At 61.4% G+C, this 12,134-nt stretch overlaps 1 protein-coding gene across 2 annotated transcripts in view; it reads left to right on the top strand.

Moving 5' to 3' along the window:
• CHID1 (chitinase domain containing 1) overlaps window positions 1-12,134 on the top strand; it is a 26,009-nt gene that overhangs the window by 4,688 nt on the left and 9,187 nt on the right. For both annotated transcript variants that reach the window (XM_040464231.1, XM_040464230.1), the window contains exons 2-9: window positions 1,451-1,604; window positions 2,134-2,283; window positions 2,543-2,675; window positions 3,397-3,441; window positions 3,919-4,025; window positions 4,408-4,469; window positions 7,240-7,332; window positions 12,004-12,105. In XM_040464231.1, the coding sequence (XP_040320165.1) occupies window positions 1,494-1,604; window positions 2,134-2,283; window positions 2,543-2,675; window positions 3,397-3,441; window positions 3,919-4,025; window positions 4,408-4,469; window positions 7,240-7,332; window positions 12,004-12,105 (803 nt within the window). In that variant the 5' untranslated portion in view covers window positions 1,451-1,493. The remainder of the gene's footprint in view (window positions 1-1,450; window positions 1,605-2,133; window positions 2,284-2,542; window positions 2,676-3,396; window positions 3,442-3,918; window positions 4,026-4,407; window positions 4,470-7,239; window positions 7,333-12,003; window positions 12,106-12,134) is intronic.

Consider the following 12,134-nt stretch of genomic DNA (forward strand, 5'->3'; position numbering starts at 1 on the left):
CCTCTGCATATTACCGGGCACCTCTAGGTATTACAGGGCATCTCTGAGAATTACAAGGTATCTCTGGGTATTACAGGACACCTCTGGGTGTTACAAAGTATCTCTGGGTATTACAGAGTATCTCCGTGTATTACAGGGCACCTCTGGATCTGTCAGGGTATCTCTGTATTACAGGGCACCTCTGGGTATTACAAGGTATCTCTGGGTATTACAGGGCACCTCTGGGTGTTACAAAGTATCTCTGGGTACTGCAGAGTATCTCCGTGTATTACAGGGCACCTCTGGATCTGTCAGGGTATCTCTGTATTACAGGGCACCTCTGCGTATTACAGAGTGTTTAGCGTACTTACTACAGGGCATCTCTGGGTGTTGCGGGGTGTCTTGTCTATTATAAGGCATCTCTGTAGTACAGGGTATTTTTGTATTTTGGGGTATGTATAATATGGGGTACTTCTATATTATGGGATTTTTATTACAGGATATCTGTATTAGAGTATTTCTATTCTGGGGTATTCCTTTTTACAGGGTGTCTTTGCGATAGGACGTATGTATGAGGTACCTGCGTATTATAGAGTTAGGGGTTTTTGTGCATTAGGACATACGAATGTATCTCTTCATTTTCCTTCTATAATGGGGTGTTTATTGGAGTGTCGTTGACTCTCCGACGAAGAGCTCTTTGTTTGTTATGGGTAGATAATGGGTAGAAATGTGTTGTGAAGTATATTCTAATTTTTTTTTTCTGGTTTATTGCTTTAAATTTCTTTTTTGTTTCCTAAATGAAAGTGTCACATTTTTTTTCCTTAAAATTCATCCATTTATTTTGAAAAAAGAGAGAGTGCAAGTGGGGGAAGGGGCAGAGAGAAGGAGAGACAGAATTCCAAGCAGGCTCCACACTGTCGGCACAGAGCCTGATGCAGGGCTTGAACTCACAAACTGACTGTGAGATCATGACCTGACCTGAGATCAAGAATCAGACGCCCAACTGACCGAGCCACCCAGGTGCTCTGAAAGTGTCACATTTTCACGTAATGAATTCTGTTGGCATTTTCTTTCCTAACCTCCATCGTTGCGGATACACTTGGAAAAGCCTTCTCCGCCCCGAGTTACGTATTTTCTTCTAGTCCTTTCTGTGGTTCTTATTTTACACCTAAACCTTCCAGTAGCCCAATTTCTTTGGGTTGGTGGAGGGCAGTCACCATTTTCCTAGATGGCTGAGGCGATGGGGAAGGCTGACTAGCAGTAGGGAGGCCCCTTTCTGGGGCACCCGAGAGGAACGAGGGGCGCAGCAGTGCTGGAAGCCGGGTGGGCCACTGGGGCTGCCCCAGGGTAGGGCTCTGTCCTGAGGCCAGTGCCTGGCCCAGCGCCACGAGGAGCCAGGCCCTGTCGGATGCTCCATTTGACAGAGGGGGCACCCCACCGCTGGTGGTCATGTGGTCTGCTCTCTCTGCAGCCCCCTGGGCCCCGAGGTCGGACTGCACTGGGACGCCGCCACCATGAGGGCTCTCCTCAGCACACTCTGGCTCGCTCTGGCCTGCAGCTCTGTCCGTGCTACTCTGTCCAAGTCAGACGCCAAGAAGGCCGCCTCGAAGACACTGCTGGAGAAGGTAAGCGTGGTTAGGGGCTGGCCCTCCGTGCCTTCTTCCTGCCTACGGGAGCCATGCGCCAAGGCCTGTGATGGGGCGGTCTGTGAGCCAGGATGCTGGGGCCTTGGCCTTCTTGGCAGCTGGCCAGCGCTGCCGGGGGCTCTGGCCGGACGGCCTGGGAGGGAGTGAGCGGCTGCTGGTGCTGGGGCTGAGGGTGTGCCCACCTCCCCCGCCGGCCCAAATTTCAGCCCTCACCCGTCCTCTGCGTTTTCCCATGCCTGCGCTCTCTCGTCTTGCCTGGCGCAGTTCTGTGATGTTCACAGCGGTCGAACGGATCGGACATGAGGTGCACTGTACCCTTGCGCCATTTTTCTGGGATAGGAGAGTGAGCCTCCAAGGGTGGGCCTGTCTGGTGGGCTCTGGTCAGCGGCACCATGTTGACCCCAGGACCTGGTGCCTGGCTCGGGAGAAGACCGCTGCTGCTGCTCAGGGCCCCGTGTCCTGCCTGACGACAGACCCTGACCACCTTCTCCTGTCGCTTTTGTTTCAGACCCAGTTTTCAGAGAAGCCGGTCCAAGACCGGGGTCTGGTGGTGACGGACCTTAGGGCTGAGGATGTGGTTCTGGAGCATCGTAGCTACTGCTCACCTAAGGCCCGGGAGAGGCACTTTGCTGGGGACGTCCTGGGCTACGTCACTCCAGTAAGCCAGGCCCTGGGGTGGATGGGGAGGTCCCGAGGGCGAGGCGGCCACTGGGGTCTTTGTCCTCACCTCCCTGGGCTACCGCCGTGCAGGTGCAGCGGGAGAGAGGCCTCCCGAAGAAGTGAGAGTCATGCCAAGGGTTTTCTGGGACTTGTCCTGCACAGCACAGGCGGTTCTGTGGTGTCCCATTGCAGAGGTGTCTCACGGGCCCTCTGTCCCCAGCTGCAAGCCTGTTCACCTGTTCTCCATTTTCTGCCAGTGGAACAGCCACGGCTATGATGTTGCAAAGGTCTTCGGGGGCAAATTCACGCAGATCTCGCCCGTGTGGCTGCAGCTTAAGCGGCGCGGTCGGGAGATGTTCGAAGTCACAGGCCTTCACGACGTGGACCAAGGTTCTCACGTTGCTGCCCATCTGTGCTCGTCCTGAGGGCCCACAAGGGTGTGAGTGCCCGTCCGTGTGTGCGAGCACGAGGATGTGATTCTGTGTGTCTGGAAGTGCGTGTGGAGCTGAGTGTGTGTGTCAGTGTGACAACTGTCTGGCATCGGCCACAACCTTGCTCCCCTCGGCAGTTTGTACACCGGTCCAGGGAGGAGGTGTCTGGGAGGGCGTGGCTGTCCCGACAGCCACGGCAGCCGCTTCCGTGAGCATGCACCCGAATTCCCTTAACTGTTCCCCCTTTTGGGTTTGGAGAGAGGGTGCGTTAGCTACTTGTGGAGATCTGAGCCCCGAAGCCGCTCTTCGATGCTGGGAGGGCAGTGCCCGAGGACACACTGGGTAGCACTGGGACTGGGGCCTCGGGCCCCCCTCAGCTCCGAGAAACAGTCCCAGCCCCCTTGGAGGCCACTTTTCCCCAGATGGGGCCGATGCCACGATGTCCCCCCTACTGGCCCAGGGGTCTGACCCGTCCTGACTGCTCTGCATAGGGAGGAGGGGGGGAAGGGGGGGCAGGAGCGGGAGGAGGAGGGGGCTGGACCCGCAGATTCTCTCCTGGTTCTGCCTTTCTGCACCCCCGTCGCATGGGGCCCGGCGTTTTCTTCCTTGGGGGTGGGCTGGGTCTTCATGCGGGCAAGGGGCTGTGTCCCTGCACCGACTGTCCTCTCCCCGTCCCACAGGATGGATGCGGGCAGTCAGGAAACAGGCCAAGGGCTTACGGATAGGTAAGTCTGGTGGGCCTGGGTTGGCGGGGCTCCCGGCCCTTCAGCCACACACCGTGTGTGTCCCTGGCAGGACTAGACAGAATGACATCAGCACCACCCGTCCTGGAGCATGCAGCTGGCCAGGGTGTTCCCAGAGTGTAGATGGGACTAGCAGGGTGTGGGGATTGGAGCAAAGGAGCAGGTGATGGCCGAGCAGGAGGAGCCATGGCAGGGGTGGGCGGGGGGGGGGGGTTCCGGTGGGGAGGACGGTACAGCAAGAGCCAGGCAGCGAGTTGCTGAAGGAGCTGGGGGTCCGGGCACTCGGGGACGTGGGGGGTGAGGGGGAAGAGGTCAGTACCACCTACCGCCCCCCCTCCCCCCACCAGGCCTTGTGGGTGCCTAGCCGTGTGCTCACTCTGCTCTGATGGCCAAGGGTCGCTCTGGGGGCAGGGCCAAGCACAGAAGGGTCACCATCTGTGTGCGGGTCTGTCCCCCAAGTGCCCCGACTCCTATTCGAGGACTGGACTCACGAGGACTTTGGGAGTGTCTTGGACAGCGAGGACGAGGTAGAGGAGCTGGGCAAGACCATCGTCCAGGTGGCCAAGGTGAGGCCGGCTGCCCTGGTCTTCGCCTCGACCACAGACGTCCCCTGGGGTGAGGCCTGCTGCCCTGGTCTTCGCCTGGGCCAGGAAGGCTTCCCTCGGGTGACGGCCAGCTGCCCTCCTGGGAGGGCGCCCGCCCTGCTGGTTCTTCATGTCCCCAGGGTTGGGGTTGGGGAGGAGGCGTGTGAGGGGACAAGACACGTGAGCACCTGGCCCCTCTGCTCCTGGCTCCTATGGGGACCCCCACATTGCCTCTTTCTAAGAGGGGTTTCTGGGCCTGCCGTGACCTCACTGCATGGGTGCTGGTGGCTGGCTCCGCGTTGCCTTCCCACCCGTCCCCACCAGCGTCATCGGACCCGCATTCACCTGCCCTGTGCCTTTTCAGAGCCAGCACTTTGACGGCTTCGTGGTGGAGGTCTGGAGCCAGCTGCTGAGCCAAAAGCACACGTGAGTGGGCTCTGTGCTCTCCTGGCCCCCAAGTGTCCTGGAGGGAGGACTGAGGGAGGGCCATCATAGGGGGACAGGGACAGCACCTCAAGAACAGCCAGGGACCAGCGTCTGGCTCTGACCGTGCTGCTCTGAGGGCCCGGACGCCTGTGTGGGTGGTAAAGGCCACGTGATCGACGTCACCCAAGAGTACCCTATGGGAAGATGGGGGCCTGGGCGGTGACACCGGCCCAGACGCCTCTGCTGAGCCCCACAAAGCCTTTCTGGGGACAAGGAAAAGCGGTCAGCCGGGCAGCGGAGTCATCTGGGAGGAAAGCCGGCTGCCCAGGCCCACAGACACTGCCTGCGCGCCTCACAGGGGCACCCGAGTGACCGGGGAGTGGTGCAGTGTCTCCTGCGGCAGCCACTGCCTGCCTCTGTCGGGGATGTGGGGGCAGAGCGGTGGGGAGGCCTGCGGCAGAGGCTGGCATCCGGCCACCGGCAGTTCCGAAAGCGGCCTCCCCCCACTTCCCCGCCTGAAGGAGTCCCAGCTCAAAGCCTGAGCCCCCCCGCCCTTGCTTCCCCAGCAGCGAACACTGGGCTAGGGCTCCCCGCAAGGCGTCCCCCCTCCTGTCCTGCGGCCGCAGTCCCGTCTCTGCCCACTCAGAGATGGTGTCCCCAAGCCGGTCTCTGGTCTCCATGTGCAGGGGGAGGGCGTGTTGTTGGCTCTGGCCTGTGTCTGGGGCTCCCTGCCCAGCTTTGCAGCGGCGGGCCTGTCCGGGCAGCTGTGACTCCCACCCCACTTGGGTGCAAGCCCCTAGCCCTGGGAGGGCCCTGAGGCCCAGTTTGTGCAGGACGACGCATGGAGACGACAAGAGCTGAGTCGAGTGACTTGCTGTGTTTATTGGGAGCTGGCACAGGGCCAGCGTATCAGGGGCTCTGGCTGTTGGCAGACACCCCACCCCCCCCCACCCCCCCAACACACACCTCTCCTCCCAAGGATCTGTTGTGATCTTTGCAGGGCAGAGGCCCTACCAAGGTGACCTTCCATCACCTTCTGATTCAGCTTCTCACCAGACAGCTGCATTCTGCCTGGGCTCGCAGCACGGGGAGGGGGTTTACCTGAGGCACAGCCAGGATGTAGCAGGCATGTGATGAGGGGGCGGTTGGCAGGGCAGGCAGGGGGCCAGGTGGAGTAGGGCAGAGAGGAGCCAGTCTGGCAGATGGCTGTGGGCACGTTGCTACCTGGGAGCCATCTCCCAGGATGGAATGGGCCTGGCTGTGGCGAGGCATGATGGGAACATTTCATGAGGCCGTCCCCGCCTGTCACCCTCGTTGGGGCTTCTGACTAGGCGTCCAAGGGCACTGTTTCCTTCTGCAAAGGTCAGCCTGGAAAGGCCATTGTGGCAGATGCTCTGGGGCACATGGCCTGTGTATGATGGGGACAGTGGCAGAGCAGCTCCGTGACACCCGTGTCCCACAGAAGTCCTGTGGGGAAGAGCAAGTGACCTGAGCCAGTAGAGCAGGCAGGGATGATGCCCAGACCTAGCAAGTGGCCAGGTCCCCTCCATGCATACCCAGGGTGTGGCAGGCCTGTTCCCCAGCACAGGGGTGACCGTAGGTTCCCAGTTGGTGGGTGCTGCCCCAGAGGCACGAGACCACCCTTTCCGTCCCACAAAGATGCAGCCCCGGGGCCATCCAGAAAGCCAGGAGAGCAAGTGACAGTGATTGTGCTTCAATGTGACAGCTGTTGGCAGAGCTGACGGAAGCATGTGCTCCCCAGGGGTGAGCCTGACCACAGCCCAAGTTGCCTCCTTCTGGGAGAGTCACCATGGTAGCAGGGATCACCTCCACTGAGCCCGGTCTGGCGGTCAGTGACCACCCGTTCCCGTCAAGACCACCAGGGCCATGCTGGTGGGGCCTGGAGGTGGGCACTGGGCGCCATGCCCTGGCCACACGGGGGGCTGGTGAAAGTGAGAGTGCCCCGGACCCTCTGGGGGGAGGGCTCGCTGTGCTCTCACAGTGTTGGCAGGGCCAGGCCAGAGTGAATGCCCAGAGCATGGGGCCATCACAGAACCTGTCGGTGACATGAGGGGGACTGGGGTGCCTGACAGATGCTTCCAGGTGATGCTTGGAGCTGCGCTAGTCTCCGTTCCACTGGGCATCTCTGCTGTGACTCTAGGGGCTGGAGGAGCCCATGGCACCGCCTCCCTCCCTGTCCCCCATCTGGTGGCCCACTCCCTGCTGAGACATGTCCAGGCACAAGTGGAGAGTGCCACATGACACCTACCCACAGGTGCTCCTCCTGTGTGTCCCAGGACTGGAGGTGCATCCCTGCCTGGGACAGACGGCTGTGTCTTCCAGGCTGAGGGTGGCCACGTGAGGGGGCTGGGCTCCCCCCTCGGCACAAGACCTGGTTGGTGGAGCTGCCTTCAGTGTTCCGGTCCTGAGTGTTTGATGGCCTGGGCTGACCCAGCCACCAGCAGGTCACCCCCTGGCCAGACGGTGTGTCTGGGAGATGTGATGGGGTGCTGCCCAGACATCCCTTTATCCCTCATGTCATTCTCAGGGTGATCCTGGGCACAGAAGGCCAGGGATCAGCCCGCTTCGGGTGGAAGGTGACCCCCACGGGGCCTGCTGGGCTGCCCTGGTGCTCGAGTGTGTGAAGTGCACAGGGCCTCTGGAGCCCATACCTCCAGGGCAGAAGGTGCCCATGACGGGGCTCCTGCCCTGTAGCGAGTCTGGGTCAAACCCGTTGACTTCCTGTTCTTGAGCTCCTGGTTCTTTGCAGGGGCCTCATCCACATGCTCACCCACCTGGCTGAAGCCCTGCACCAGGCCCGGCTGCTGGCCATCCTGGTCATCCCACCGGCCGTTACTCCCGGGTAAGTGCCATGCTCGCTGTGGCCGGGGACCCAGGTCAACCCCCTGGGCACGCGCTACCCTTTTCCCAAATGTTGGAAGGTTCTGGAAGTTCCTGAATTTGAGGGGCTGCATCTTATAGATACTCCCATTGTCAGGTGTAGTCTTGCCACAGTGTAGAGCTTTAGGACGAGTCCACACCTGCTGTGCCCTTGGGAGGTCAGGGCTGTGGTCACAGCACCTTCCCAAAGCCTGACTGTTCCCCCTTCCCAGCCCAATAGGGCAACCCTTCTGGAACCTAGGGAACAGGGAGGTGGAGCCGCCCAGGCCCTAGTTGTTGGGACCATGGCCCCTCTGCCCAGGGTATTACCCAGTGCTGGGCACCAGAGAGGCTCCAGATCTATGGTGAGGACTGAGGGCAGACCCAGGGCCAAATGGCAGGGCCTTGTTGGGGAGGGGACCACAAAGGCCCAGGCGGGACCAACAGGGGCCTCTGGCCTTTGCCAGCCCAGCCCTTCAGCCCACAGGTACCCACTGGGCTCCCACCTGCTGCCCTGGAAGGAAGCAGCTGGCCCACCCAGCTGTTGAGCGGGAGCAGCACGGGTGGGCCTCTGGGGCCTGTGACGTCCCGCCATGGTTCACAGGCTGACGGGCTCATAGAAATGCCAGTTGACGCTCATCCGGAGTCTGTGGGTCACTCCAGCAACTGAGACAGATGTTCCCTGGGGGCAGGCCTGCCTGGCCTTCATGCCCCCTGGCAGCCAGCGCATGCCACCCAAGGCCTGGGCACGTGGTTTAGGGCTGTGGTGCCCCATGCCCTTTGCATCTCCTGGGCGTCAGCCTGCCATCTGAGTTTCCCCCTGACACTTTCAGGGTCCTTGGTCCATCAGGGTGGGCTGCAGTGGGCGTGAGGTTCACACCTGTGTCCCCAGGCCCCACTGTGGGTGGGGAGGGTCCCACAGGCCGGCATCTCCCTCACGGAGCAGGGAGGGTAGTGCTCAGCCCAGGAGGGAGCCCAGCCAGAGCCCCACCTGTCTGTCCTTCCTCCCACACGCAGAGTGTGTGTGCATGTTTGTGAATATGTGGGGGGTGCACGTGTGTCATGGGGCGGCCCCGGGGTGGGCTCTTGGGACTCTGAGGTTGGAGCTGGACCTGGGGCTGGAAGAGGAGCTCGTGCCCTGGGAAGGCTGAGTGGCAGACTCCCTAGAGCCTGTGGGCATGGCTATAGGTGCTTGGTGCCCATTTCCTGGGTCTCCCAGTTTCTGTGGGTGGTTCGGGGGTGGGAGGTACTTGGCCGGGTGGAGACCCTGTTGTCCTCTGGGCTCAGGAGCCATCTGTGGGATGGGTGCAGGAGGTGCTATCGGCGAAGGTAAGCTCCTAGAGGCTGGGGCATCTTAGGCTAAGAGCAGGTGCTACCCAGTCCTACAGCGCCCCTACCCCCCCACCCCTCCCCAGAGCCTGGCAGTGTCTGACGCATGTGTGGGGCAGGGTCTCAGAGGGTGTGCTGGACTGTGGGAAGGTAAAGGGGCTGGAGCCCCCTGAGGGGCCACCCCGGGCCTGGCTTTCCCGCTGGTGCCCTCTGTGCCCAGGCATCTTACTCTTACCTTACCTGGGCTCCTGGCACCTAGGCAGAAAGTGCGTGACCGGCCCCTCATCCTGCAGCCACCGTGAGAGGACAGTGGCAGCTGAGGGGGGCTGCCCAGAGGGAGGGACCGTGGCCAGCACTGAGGGTGGGGGGTTCTGGGCGCTGATGGGCTCACGGGCTGTGCTGTCCCAGCTGTGAGCCAGCCCAGCCTTTCCCCCCGAGGCTCCGGCTGGTGGTGCCCCACAGGAGCTCGTCCGTCTTGTTGGCGTTTACCCCACACGCTCGCAGATGGCCGCCCTAACGGACAAGCCCAGTGCCTCTTGGCATTCTCGGCAGAGGACTGGCTGCAGCCCACAGAACAGCAGCTCCCGGAGGGAGTCTGCGGTGCCTTTTTCCTGCTGTGGGCCATGTCTGGGACTGTTGGCTCAGGTAGCTATGTTGACCTTGAGCCCTGCCCTCAAGGTCACAGCCTTGCCTCCAGCAGACCTGGTACTCTGGAACTTTTCGTCAGCCTCACGTGCAGGTGGAGACACCAGCTCCGGGTGGAGGAAGAGCCACAGGGCTGAGTAGGCGACAGGCAGGCAGGGGCTGGGTGACCGGGCCCGTGGAGGGGGCAGGCGTGCGTGCTCCAACAGCAAGAATGTGGACGGTGACCCCGCCTTCCACACGTCACCAGTTAGGTGCCCCATCAGGGCTACTATGGGGGCAGCTCTGTGGCTGGTGTTCAGGGGCTGGGCAGCGTGGCTGGTGGCGGGAGCCAGTGGCCATTCACAGAGCCTGCACCGACCCCAGGGAGGGTCAGCCTGGGGAGGGCTGGTCAGGGGGAGGACTTGAGGTTGACCGCTGGTAGGTGGCTGATTTGTGGTGTCTGGGGGAAGATACCAGCAGGGGAGGGAGGTGGAGGGTCAAGCTACTTGCGCAGGGCCATGGGGGGTTTGAGAACTGGGGAGATAGGACAGGACCCTTTCTGGAGAAGAGACCACTTGGCCCCATGAGAGGTGGGGGTGACTGCAGCAATGGGGCTCAGCCCCCGACATGGCAGCCAGTCAGGGTGATGAAGGAGGGAGGTGTCCACCACGTGGGGGTGAAGCGGGAGGGAATGAGGGACAGAGGGTTGGGAGTCCTGGGGGAGGGACAAGGCCCTAGAGGCACACAGAAGGGAGCTGCCAGGAAGAAGGTTGAGCAGAAGATAGACCCCCAGGTGGGACAGTGGGCCACCCCCCATCCAGGCCAGTGATGTCAGTGTCCAGGAGAAACTGTCTAGAGGCGCACTGCATGTCCGCCATCTGGCAGCCTGGAGAGGGAGGCCAGGGCCGCACGAGGTTTGCTGGGCCCACCCCTCATCTGCAGTGCCCTCCTGCCTCGTTGCTGGCAGCTGTGGGGTCTCAGCCTTCCAGAAAGGAGGAATGCCCACGCTGGGAAGAAAGTGATTTGGGAACAAGCGTCTGCAGACCAGGGCCGTCCCAGGAGGGTGTGGGAGTCCAGCTTGTGGCAGGCGACCATATGGAGGACCAGCCCGGAAGAGCTAGATAACCCAGGAAGGGTATGGTGGGCACAGGGGAGGGCAGACTGTGGATGGACTCCATGAAGCTTCTGGAAACCACCCCTGACAGGGCAGCCACTGGAATTAGCAAAGGAGGAGAGGCTCAAGGAGTCATGTCTGCTCTAGACCTCAGCAGTCCTCCCTAAACTGTGCACTTCTCGGGGCAGAGTATTGAAAACCTGTAGCTCCCTGTCCCCCGTGGCTTGTCATCAGGAGTGTCTGCTCCGAGCAGTGGCGGGCACAAAAGCGGGTCTGGTAGGGCCTTCTCCCAGCTCATTTCTCTGGGCCTCATGCCCGCCTGGGTCCTGCCGCAAGCTGGCCTTCCCTGCACACCTGGGTGGGTCCCCTCTCCCAGTGGAGCAGGGAAGGTGCCAGGCCCCCCAGAAGCCCCTTGGGTACTGCAGCAACTGAGACATGGGCCTAAGGGGTGCACCCCCTGCTGGACCATGCTACAGCAGCCCACAGCCCTGCTTTCCCTCCTGAGCCACTGAGTCCAGAAATGGCAGGACCTAGGTGTCCATGGGTCCTTAAGTGAATGTCCTACCTTGAGACAGGTGAGCCTTTGAAATGGGAAGCGTTTTCCTAAAGCTGATGCGCCCACTGTTCTTGAGGTGCTCCAGGCCAAGGCCCGAAAGGTACACGATATATTCACATGGCTGCCCCTGGCCTGTCTTCTTTTTGCTGGGACCTGGCATCTTCTGGTCCACTTCCGGGGCCCGTCCCAAGTGTGGCCATTGGGGAGCATGGCTGTTGTTGCCCAGCAAAGTATTTGCCTCCAGGTGCATCCCAGGGTGCCCCTTTGTGTCTGGTGCTCATCAGAGTCGGGACTGTGAGGCCATCGTCTGCTGGCTCTGCTTCTCTTCAGGTCCTGCAGGTGCCCCGTGTCTCTGGGGGGCCGGGGCCTGGCGTCCTAGCTGCTCCCCCCAAAGGCAACTGGAGAAGCTTTGCTCTGGGCTGGAGTGGGGCGGCCTTCAGACAGGGTCCTGTGGAAAGGATGACCGTCACTGAGGTCCCTGCAGACACGCTTGACCAGGGTTTTGGGGGTGCAGGCTGAGAAGGGGGCTCCTGTCTCAGGTGGAGAGTCCTCCTGGGGATGCTGCAGTCTCCAGCATTGCTGCGGGCACAGCCGTGGGCTAGACGATGGACCACCTGGGCTCTCGGCTTACCTGGGGCACCCACGCCCACCGGTGGGAATGGGGCTGTCCCGGAGCTGGGCTGATCTCGTGGCGCCCTTGGATGCGTGGCATGGAGGGCGGGGACAGAGAGAGAAATGAGCCTTTGCTTGACCTTCGACATTGGGCTCGACCTGCTGATCTTCCTGGCCCACCCCTGCTCTGGGAATGTGGCCCTGACTGCTGTGGGCGCTGTCCTATAACTGAGTGACAAGTTACCTTGCAGGGAAAGTGACTGCCCCCCTCCCAGGGTATAGGGTGGAAGCAGCATGGTCTGGGAGCTCTCCCTTCTCTCTCCGCCCCCCCCCCAGGCAGCTGGCTCTGTCCTCAGTTGGACTCAGGTGTCAGCTGGGCTGTGAGAGGTGGGCAGTGGCAGCCATGCTTCTCTCTGCAGGACTGACCAGCTGGGCATGTTCACTCACAAGGAGTTCGAGCAGCTGGCCCCCGTGCTGGATGGCTTCAGCCTTATGACCTATGACTACCCCACAGCGCAGCAGTGAGTGTGGGCACCAAGGGACCCCGTGA

This window comes from Herpailurus yagouaroundi, unplaced genomic scaffold (genome assembly GCF_014898765.1).
Source record: "Herpailurus yagouaroundi ecotype Mexico unplaced genomic scaffold, PumYag 438, whole genome shotgun sequence".
NCBI lineage: Eukaryota > Metazoa > Chordata > Mammalia > Carnivora > Felidae > Herpailurus > Herpailurus yagouaroundi.